This window comes from Strongylocentrotus purpuratus, unplaced genomic scaffold (assembly GCF_000002235.5).
Source record: "Strongylocentrotus purpuratus isolate Spur 01 unplaced genomic scaffold, Spur_5.0 spur5_scaffold_19, whole genome shotgun sequence".
NCBI classification, from domain to species: domain Eukaryota; kingdom Metazoa; phylum Echinodermata; class Echinoidea; order Camarodonta; family Strongylocentrotidae; genus Strongylocentrotus; species Strongylocentrotus purpuratus.
The window spans coordinates 10,345,551-10,357,229 of NW_022145604.1; the positions used below are offsets into that span (position 1 = coordinate 10,345,551).

Genomic DNA, 11,679 nt, shown 5'->3' on the forward strand with positions numbered 1-11,679 from the left:
TTAACAAAGACCATTACTAACAAATACGCATAATTTTAATGCTGTATAAAAAATTAAAACAAAATATAAATACGACACACTATCGACTCTCATTCACTTATATCAGGATATAATACTTTTGTGTGATAAAGTAAACTTGTTTTCTAAGATACAAACTCAATTATATCTATCAACCCTCTAATTTGTTTCCCTAGCAAAATAGCAAAATAAATTTAGAGTACAATTTAGATCAGTAGCATTACAAAAAATTGCATTCATAAAAAATTACTTATCTATTTCCAATGGTGATAAAAGCATAAAAACTTTTATCTATTTTATCCTAATGTATATTTCGTATGAGCAATAGAGTTTGAGTGACATGAATAATGGAAATTTTCAACAACTATCATGTTTCTTCAAATGCTTTACTGCTCTTTGAATCTCTTCATAAAATTGGAATTCCTATGAAGAACGCTCACATACCATGCTTAAAAGGCATAAAATACACAATACAAAATATAAAATACACAATATAAAATACACAATATGAATACAACAGATATGCCACGATTCACATGGTTGACATTTACCACAGGTATTCATGCGCATAATCTACCCCAAAATATTATTATCTTTCAAAATAGAAGTATAGAAGAATAGTACAAAAATATACAATATTTTTTTCTTCAAAAATGATTGATTGAAAAAAGTAGCACGTAAAATGATTGCATAGGAATTAGCACACATGTGAAAGAACTGTAATGGAAATTCATTTAAAGAAAGTAAAAACAATCAAGAATATTCTTCAAACATTATTTGGGACTTATTCTAGAGAAAATGTTTTTTTTCATACATGGAAATTGGGGCGGCAATACCGATCACCATATGTACAACCACATTACAAATAATAAAACAAAATGATATATTGACAATCGACAGCACATGAGATACGAATAATAATTCAAGAGCAGTCACAGAACATGTAACATTTTATATACAGGTGGTGAAATGATCCAAAATTGATCCCAAAGGCTGTTGGCAGCAGAATTTTACAAGTAACACAACAAAGAGTGAAATAAACCATAGAAAATGAAAAGTAAAATAACAATTCATTTGATATATTTTTTCCATGTGCATTTGGTAGAGGAACGACAAATAAAATCATGCACAGTTTCAATAACTATTCTCATTGAAAGCTTCATATATATTATACGAGACTGGAGGTCAAATGAATTATGTCCTATCCATTACCAACAGCATGAGATGTTTTAGCATACCTGATGATCGTAACAGGTTGAAAGTTCAACTAGAGGTTGGGCCAGACCAAATATAGAAAATGATACTTCTTTTTTTTAGCATCAATAATGTTCAGTATTTTACGATACTTGGTGACATAAGGGACACAACTGGATGAAACACCTTGAACTTACGGTTACTTACCCATATATGTTGTAAACTGTATATCGTATACTGTACATATACGGCTCTACACAATGAGCTATCAAAGATAAGGAAATCACTGTTATTTTGCTCTGGTTCGTAATGTTATGAACCAGAGCAAAATAACAGTGATTTCCTATCAAACTCTATTTATTCTGATGGTCATATCTCAGCCAATATAAAACATATTCAATTGGTTTTCGACATTCGGACATTATTTTTGATGCTTTTTCGGAAAACAAAGTTCAAATTTGGACACTCTAAGAAACAGTTTTTTGATGACGTCACACTTGACCATTCTATGGCTGAGTGATAGAGCAGTGGTCTCCTAAGTGGGAAATCCTTGATTGGCCATTTAGTCAATGTGTTAGTGCCCTTTGGTAAGGCATTACTCATCAGCAACAAGTCCCTCGGATTGGAGAGAAAGCAATAAGTCCCTCTGGTTGGTTGCTAACTTACATGTACGCACTTGCACGCATGCTTTCTTAAGTAGTAGTAGTAGTGGTGGTTATTTTACCTGACTGATAAGAAAGCATAAATGCTTGTTAGTAAGCAACCAGAGGACCGACTGCTTTAGGTCCTCTCCGAAACACCTGGTAATGAGGATTAATGCCTTACTAAATGGCACTAGCGCATCCCCTTGTTGTCGAACCCGGGTCACCAGATTACGAGGCCACTGCTTTACCAACTGAGCAGTCGGGTACAATGGAACCACCAAAGTTCCAACATATCTATTCTTTGGAATATGAGATTCAGTAATGGCCTGGCTGCAGGTGCTTGCTCATCTCAATCACAGGAATATCATCATCTTCAAGCCCTTCACCCTGACTGTCTGAGCTATAGCCTTGGTTCACATGTCCAACGTCCTGGAGCCGACTCCGCCCCTTCCCTTTACCCCTCGACTTGGTCTTCCTCAGTCTGGAAGATTGGGCTTTGCCCGCCTCGTGCCCCTTTCTCCTCTTACGGGACCTGCTGGAGGTGGGGTGGCTGCTCTGCTTCCCGTTGTCACTGCTGTCTGAGACCACAAGGTGCTCAAGGCTGTTTGGGAGAGGGAAACTCTCCATGCTGACTGTGAGGTTTGGGTGGTGACCAATGGGGTAATGGTCTTTGGGATCGGAGTTCATAGGGTAGTCGGATACCAGCTCATCAATACTTGGTCTACCATCCCCACCCCTCCTCTTGTTCTTATCACCCCCACTACTCATAGAGGAGTTCAAATTGGCATTCCCAACTTCGTGCGATGCCTGGGAGTCTTGAGAATTCGTCCGTGATGGAGCTGGCGGAAATACTTGTTTTTCGTTGGCCGTGTGGGAGCTGCAACCGCTTCTCTCACTTGACTGGCTCTCCCCAAGATCCTCACCCTCCCACCCATGCTTCGTAAATGGAGTCACTTTCCAATTCCTGCCCCTCCTCTGAGTCCCATCTATCACTCCTGAATGTCTGCTCCCGTAGGAGCTAGTGTCTGCATGTGAGCTATCGCTACCCATGTAACCGCCCAAGCCATCGCTACTCTGGCGACGGGAGTAGGCCGATGATGATGACGATGCGTTCGATGTGTTAGAGTCCTTATGCTGAATACTCCCCGGCTTGGGCGGTCTTTGGGTCCCGTCTCCATCTTCAGATAGGCGGGCGGTGTCTCTGATCGGGAAGACAGCGGTAGTATGTGGCCTTGGAAGCCTCTTCAGGAGATTCTTTTTGGATGGGCGCTTGCTTGGTGATGTCTCAAGAGGACGCTCTTCCTCTATGGGTTCATCCATCGGCTGGTTGGTGGAATCATCTCCCCAAGCCTGTACAGTGCCCCCATTCCTCTGCACTTCATTAGCTCTCCTTTCTTCCAGAGTTCCTGTGAAATGATCAATACACATAATCGAAATCATAAAATTATATTTCCAAGGCTTGTAGAATTTTTAGTAATATAGTATCATGTTGAAGATACAAACTCCTCGATTAAAGGTACAGAAAATGTTGCAGAGATCTATCGTCCGTTCTGAGAAACAAGGACTGGAAGTTTTAGTACACTGCCCTTGTGGCTCCAAACAGATGTTTTATCATCAATCTATAGAAGTTACCTCAACTTCTATGAATGGTAACAAATTTGAAATCACAAGTCGTTGTCATTTTTCTTTAATTATACATATTTATTTTGATAATTTTGTTATACCGGTATTCACAATGAGTCGTTAATAACAACATTGTAGTTTACTCATAACTATCCAGACATGCAAAATCAAGGCATTCACTCCACAATCCTAGATTCCTCATGGGCTGAGGGAAGGCAACCTGTCCATCATCCTTTCGATAGGCCGTGGCTGGTCGACCCGTGTCAGCCTCATTCAGGTCGGTACAAGAGAGGGCGCTATCCTCTCCGATGTCGTATGAAGCCAGGGATCCTTAGGCTGTTATCTGCCCACTGTCCCTATCAGGACCATCGATCCCTGGCCCGTCACTCTCCAGCCCATCTTGCTGTCGGGATAGTTGCAGCTGGCGGAAGATCTCCAGCTCCAGCCTGGCTCTAGGGTGAGGGTGGTGGATGGTTGATGGTATTAAAGTAGTTGAATGTGAATTTAGATTATAAAACACATTCTTAAAGGCATCGTTTAACAATGTTAAATTTGAGATGCATAGCCCTACGTGCTATCAGTGTCTGTGATATGGTGTAATAATGAAGCCCTAAAAAGAAAATCTCGCTTCAAATGATCACGAGGTGCCTTAAAAATTAAAAATCTCTGAGTGACAGGTTTTACCATACTCATTTATATTATCAGGTGATGCTACTTGTTCATTTGTAAAGGGAACCCGACTAACAAGCCCAAGCTTCTTTCGGGTTCCCTAACCATGTTTTACTTTGTATGTCAAATATGTGTTGTATATATTTTTCAAAAATCGTTTGTAATTTTGAATGTTTGTTTTTAAAAAATGGTTCAACGAATAAATGAATGAATGAATTATTTTTACTATTATATTAATGCTTTAAAACGGAATTATACTTTGGGACATATTATTCTAACCTGATAACAATATCATCATGTGCTTATGAGATTTATATCAGTATGTGATATCGTTTCGCAATCTAAACAATTCAGAGGTTTTGCACTTTGGCTAAATGTCCTCGGTTTCATTATTCCTGTGAAGTGAATATGAACATTTAATGAAAGTTCTTTTGTTCTGTATTCATGCTTTGCTTTTTTACGAAGCTATCTATTTACCCTCCGCCTATACGGCAATCTGAATTTATATCTGCGTTTCTTCTCTCTATATCTGTCTCTAAGTGTGTGTGCGCGCGTGTGTGTGTGTGTGTGTGTGTGTGTGTTTGTGTGTGTGATATGACAATAGTTTTGAAGGATATTGATTCGGTTAGGAGGTTGCAATATATTTTTGAATCATTTGAACAAATTAGTGGTCTTAAAGTGAATAAAACAAAGACACATTTTATGTGAATGGGTGAGGATGAGAACAAACCTGATGGGCCTTTATTTGGAAATTTGGTTAAGGAAATACACATTTTAGGGGTTAGTTATTCATTAGATCGAAGATTAAAAGATGATTTGAATTATAAAGAAATTCTAAGTAAAATAAAAAAAATTGCTTGTATGGTGAAAACAAAGAGATTTAACTATTATGGGTAAAATACATTTGCTAAAAACTTATGCGCTTTCAAAATTAAATTATATTTCATCTCTCGTTATTGTCCCTCATTGGGTATACAAAGAAGTTGCAAAAATTTCATTTGAATTTATATGGAGGGGGAAAGATAGAATTAAACGGGCAATAATGTATCAGGATTATGACTTTGGAGGATTAAGAATGATTAATTTTGAAATGTCCGTTAAAATACAGCGCATAATGTGGATAAAACGTCTTTTATATGGAGAGAAGAGTTTGGGATGGAAATTGTTTTTTGATCATTGCTTACAGTTTGTGGGCGGTAGATTTATTTTTTTATGTGATTATGATTTAAAAAAGATTAAACTCGTTTTAGATATTCCACCATACTATATGGAAATGTTGCAAGCATGGCAAGAGATAAGTAATTTAAGATATTTGGAGGGTTATGTTAATCCAATTATTTTTAATTATCGGAATATATGTATAAATGAAACAAGAATATTTGATAGATACTTGTTTGAAAGAGGGATTGTTCAACTGAATCATTTGGTTGAGAAAGGTCATGTTAAGTCTGTTAAATATTTTATGAACCTCGGTATGAAAGGTAATAATTTGCTTATGATTTTTGATATTTATGATGCGATACCCAGGTTATGGAAGGATGATTCAGGGTTAATACAATTCCTCGAGGTTGATTTGATAAGCTTTAATACTTATTTCCATATTTCTAGTAAAAAAATACAGTTTGTGGATGTGGGTTCAAGAACAATTTATGATTATTTTATCAAAGCACTGCAACAAACGTATGATTTGCAGGTAAGGGATGGGCAAAATGATTATGATTTTATAGATAAAGAATTAAAAGAAATATTTGTTAGACCAAGAATTACTATACTCATAAGAAAACAACGTGAATTTAAATTTAAATTATTGCATGGAGCCATATACACTAATGAGCATCTTCATAGATTTGGTTTTGTTGGTGATAATTTATGTTCGTTTTGTAAGCAGGAAATAGAAACATACAAACGTTTATTTTTATCTTGCGGGAGCGTTCAAAGTATATGGCAGGCTTTAATACAACTTTTTGAGTTAGATGAAATTAAAGATTTTGAATGGCGAGATATATTTGTTGGGTTGGTAGGTAGTTCATATAGAATAAAAATGTGTAATACTATCATTTTCATGGTGAAGTATGTTACATTTATGTCAAGATCGGGGGGGGGGCGAGTACTAACTTTAGAAAAGATGAAAAAAAGCATTTCTAAGTATAGGGATGAGGAAAGAAAATAGCAATTAAAATGGGAAAGCTGGGATCACATTTCTTAAAGTGGGAGCAGCTTAAGATTAATTAAGATTTGTTTTCTTCTCCACCGTGAGCCTGTTAAAAGCGTAACTCTATTTTGCGGCCTGGATAACTTATTTAGTATATTTTTCTTGAGTTGAGAATGTTGGCAGACATCCACTGAGTGAGTAGTGTGTGTGGGGGGGGGGTGGGTGGGAGGGTGAGTATTTGTGTGGGTGGGTGATTATGTTTGTGTGATGGAGGGGGCAGGGAGGGGGCAGGGAGGGGGCAGGGAGGGGGCAGGATTGTTCCAGTAAAATTACTCCAGATTTGTTTAAGTTTTTTTTGTAATATATAAGTGAATAACATACAATTGACATATTATGTTTAGGTACTTATACGTTTACTTTGTTGCTAAGTTATATTATACTGCAAATAAGTTTGTGTTTAATTATTTTTATGTAAAAGCATCAATATTGAACACGTTTATTTTATTCAATTGTATGTTATGGTTTGTATTACTCATTTGGAGAAATAAAACAAAATTGTTTAAAAAAAAAAGTGTGTATGCGTGTGTAGGATGTGTCATGTGTATTCGTGATTGTGCGCGCGTGTGAGTGTGTGTTGATGCGTGAAGTAGTCTTAGCGTGGAAGTGCCTGGATGGACGAGCTCAAAACAAGCTTTTTAAATTGAACTGCCTCCTTCAGTATAATCTATTTCTTTTAATGCAACCTACTTAAAGTTGAGATGATTTATGATTATTTAATGTTATGTTAAAATGTCATTAGTTTGTTTGTATGTATATATTTATTTACATGTATGCACCTTCAAATGTCCAAAAACAAATTTTACGTATTTTTAACATGAAAATAAATTATCTTAAATCTTAAATCTTGAATCTTGAAAAACATAAACAGCGAGAGAAAGAAAGGGAGAAATAGTGAGGGATAGAGAGAGAAAAAAAAAAATTTAAAAAAAGACAGAGAGAGGGGGAGAGAGGAAAGAAGGAATGACAGAGGAGAGAAACGAAGTGAGATAATATATATGTATCAAGAGTTCCGTTCAGAGTACGAGAAAATACACAAAACCGTAAGAAATAAAGTTCCTCCGTACACAATTTAGAGAGGGGGAGAGAAGGAGAGGAAAAGAATAAAAAGATAGAGGAAGAGAGAGAAAGATATATATATATATATATATATATATACATACACACACACACGCACAATATACCTATACACGCCCTACACACGGACACTGTAATCAACATGAGAAGTGCTCCAGCGTAGAAATGCCTGGATGGATATAATTGAGACAATAAATTATCTCAGGATAAAAAGCTATAACGCAACGGCGACTTTGAAAGAAGAGAGAAAAGAAAGAAGAAGGAGAAAATACATTCGTGCCAATTCCTAAGCTAGGGCGTGGAGGGCAGTGTAACACATTTACAGATGACAGATGATTTATTTGTTATTGTTTTGTTTCATTTTTCTTTAAAATATATCATATGGTCACTGGTCAGCATGTGATAACAAAACCATTTTATTGCAAAATTCAAATAAATTTGTTCAATAGTGAAAAGGCCAGGTATTTGGCTCTGACAAGACTTTAAACAAAATACCAGTTATTTGAGAATAAAACGAGCAATTTGCAAATGTGTTACACTGCTGTCATTAAAGTTGAATACATACACAATTACACATATGTAGCGAAGTAGAGATATCTCCCTTTAAACCAGGTAACCCCCCTTTCTCTTTTATTGCATCTCTCTCTCTCTCTTATTGCATCATCCTCTCTACTGGAGGTCAGCAAACTACAGTGAGACGATACCCTCTCTCTCTCTCTCTCTTTCTCTTTCCCTCTCCTATTTCACCATCTTTCTTCCTACTTGAGGTCAGCGAACTACAGTGAGATGATACCTGGTCATTTTCCACTGGTCCAAAGATTCCAAGAATAGGATATTTGTAGAGAAAGACTTTCAGTAGACAAAGCCCATATTCAACCAGTGTTTGTGTTGACTGATTATAAACAGGCAAATAAATTATCCCTCTGAATACCAGTTTGAGCTGGAAGACAAGACATTTGTTTTCTTGGTATAAGGAGCTGAGTCATCAAAGAAGTAGTAGCAGGAATATCCCAACTGACCAATGAGCATTTGTATTTTCTACTCCTTCCCCTTATTTTTACTTTTGCCCAATTAGAATGTTAGGATTAATGGTTCAGGAACACTGTTTGAGCGTCCATCAAGTATTATGCCCGCCCAGTCACCTACAGTAATAATAATCAAATAGTTAAGTTTAGGGTAAGAATATTTTGTAGGAGGAGATCTCAGAATCGAGATTGTGAATATGTAATTAGGTATAAAACCCCCATCCCCTGCATGAAATCCTCACTTGGAACCCCCTCACTTGGAAAACCCCACTTGGAACCCCCTCACTTGGAAACCCCCACCTGGAACCTCCTCATCCGAAACCCTTCTCCTGCTAATACATCTTTAATAATCATCAGTGCTTCAAATATCCAGTATACAACATACTTCAAGATTTGGACTTTGGAGAAATATCAGCGAGCAACAGTTTAGACAGTTCGAGAGGTTGAGCAAATTGTGAAATACACCTTCCGTATTTTAAAGTCAACGCAATGTCAACTCCAACTCCAGACCACGCGAAGGTCGAGGGTTCCGTCTAACGGCCACGCCACGCCGTCTTCTATTATGATGAAATAATAGAATCGAGCTCCGAGTGAAATCAGGTTTTTGTATTGGTCCGCTAGCTATATGACTTCCACTCGGGGGTGGGGTTAGTCTCAAAACTCTCGAAACTCTGTACTTTGTTTCCTTCCTACTTCTCTGGAAGGTAGCAATTAAATTTATTTGTGCTGTGATTCGAGCGTTTCCACATTCTATTGTCACTGTTTGTATTATATGTACGTGTGAAAGTATCTAAATTATGTTCCGTTATCTAAAAGTGCACAACCAGTAATAATTTTTAGTCCATTTGGCTAGAGTCGAGTTGTTTTAATTTAGTCAAGGAAAGCAAAGAAGTAAATTGTCCATCAAGAATAGGTGAGTGTCTGAAATTTCTACAAAAACATTTGCAAAATGAAATAACGGATAATACAAGCTCATGGACTTTCGTGAAATCAACTTTAGGGTGAATTGTACACCATATGTCACTATAATTAATGTTTTAAGTTCTGATTATGTGATACGTATTTATACAGTTCGCGAATTTCAAGGCTTTTGGAATTGTCATAGCTTAATTTTTTCGACTTTCTTTGCAATCGCGTTTGATAGAGAACTGTCAATTTTGTCGTAGATTTCATATTTTTTGCTCTTTAGTTGCTGTTATAGTCATTAATAACTCGATCATTCTAATGTTGAGATGTCGATCAAATAACTGCACGAATCTTAATACTAATTGAATTTGTTTATCCTTTGTCGGAGCGCGTATGTCTTGATTTTAAGAGTGAGGACTTTTTTTAAAGTTACTTCGCAAAACCCGATTAAATGCATATCGGTTTTCAATGCTCTTTACTGTTTTTTCGCCCTTCTAGGAAGATTTCTCTGATATTTTGAAGATTTCAAAACATCTCAAGAAACACCGAAAAGGTCTTTGGACATCACTTCTAAACGAAAATGTCTGGGGTAGTAATGGACGCCGATTGGCAGAACATCTCAAGGAATGATGCATGGGTGTGGGCACCTGTTTCGTGGGAGTGGTGGGTGATCGTCCAGTTGGTCCTGGCCATCATCGGTATCCTAGGAAACTTACTGGTGATGCTCGTGATCTTTTGGCCAGGACGTCGACGCTGTGCCACCGACATCTTGATCGGTGCTTTAGCCATGGCCGATTTCCTAACATCCATCTTCATCATACCACATCGTAAAGTCATCCAACTTCCGGACACGGTTGGAGGCGAGCTCTACTGTCGGATTATCCATTCATCTGTCTTGATGTGGATATCCATTTGCGCATCCATCTTCACCCTGACAACCATATCGATCGAGAGGTTGATGGCTGTACGATTTCCAATCTGGTTCCAACGTCTCTTCTCTCCAAAGCGCACCTCAATCGCAGTCATTGTCATCTGGATCGCAGCCTTTATAATCAACATTGGAAGTCTCTACGCCCTCTTCGTAACAGAAGACAGGCAGTGCGTACTCTCCTTGCCTGTGGCCTTTCACCGATTCCTTGGTGTTTGCTTATTCATTCTTAAGTATGTCATGCCTGTCGTCATCATGGTGACATCGCACGCTTGGACCATCTACAGCCTTCGTCAACGGCAAGTTTCGGCACTCCGTCAGGTTCAGAGTCGTGTCCTCCAAACGCTCCTCATCGTCGTCATCACTTTCATCATCTGTTGGACACCTGATCAGTTTGGATTCTTGGTCTTCAACCTTGGCATCGTCCCGTTCACCCACCTCTTCAGTCCTCTGTACCGATGTTTTGTCATCCTTGCCTTCGCCAACTCCTGTGTGAACCCTTTTATCTACGCTGCCAGAATGCCCAGATTCAGGAAAGCTCTGAAGGATCTGTTCTGGATAAAGGGTACCCCACGCGGTGAAGGAAACCCATCGGTATTCGCTATTGACGGGGAGGGCAAATCTGACGTAAAAGAGATACCATAATACTAAGGACAAGATCAGTTTTCTTCTAGATCACCCTTTCCAACTATAGTTGTTCAATCTAAGAATAAGGTTTATACGACTCGGGAATGTTGTATTTTTAAGCATTCTTTTTTTAAATCAACAAATTCTTGATTTTTGTGATTCTTATAAACGCGGTTTTGATAATACCGATTATTTTACCCTACGCCAATATCAAATCAGGAAAATAAATATAACAAATATTGCCTTGTTCGCTCAGCTATTTCATGGATAGTAATATATTTCAAAGTTTTACAAGATGTCTATAGCTTACAATCTTATGCTTTTTTCCACTTTCTTTTCTTTCTGAATTTGTATTCGCTTGTTGAAAAAACATGTCAACTTTAAACATGTTATACTTGCTAGTTTATTGTGTTCAGAGATTTTTTCTAATTGTATTTTTATCGTATAGGCTTAAGATTAAGAACTTAATACTCCTCTTGAGTTTGGTTTGTATGTGCAACATCCATAAGCAATCATATGCAGGCTTCCAAACTCGAAGCCGGTTCGTATTCTACTAATTCACTTAAACCCTGTATAACGAAAGAAGAAGACCAACTTCCTTTTTGAAACCGATTTTGAACAAAGGCTAAACCCCAGTTTCGGTTTTAAACTTTCGTAGAATACAAACCTAAATGTAATGCAGGGTGTTACTAAAAGTTCATTTCCCCTGACAAAGTTCAGGGTCTGTCATTTTTTTGTCAAGCTTAATTTTACAAAAAA

General features: G+C 37.5%; 1 protein-coding gene across 1 annotated transcript; it reads left to right on the forward strand.

Annotated features, from left to right (window-relative positions):
• Nucleotides 1-9,834: 9,834 nt before the first annotated feature.
• LOC590113 (galanin receptor type 2-like) lies at nucleotides 9,835-11,000 on the forward strand. Its single transcript, XM_789730.3, has one exon. It carries the CDS (start codon nucleotides 9,946-9,948, stop codon nucleotides 10,936-10,938), a length of 993 nt encoding a protein of 330 aa, XP_794823.1. The 5' UTR covers nucleotides 9,835-9,945; the 3' UTR covers nucleotides 10,939-11,000.
• Nucleotides 11,001-11,679: the final 679 nt, after the last annotated feature.

Coding starts and splice junctions, on each gene's coding strand:
- LOC590113 (XM_789730.3), top strand. CDS start 9,946: ATGTCTGGGGTAGTAATGGACGCCGATTGGCAGAACATCTCAAGGAAT.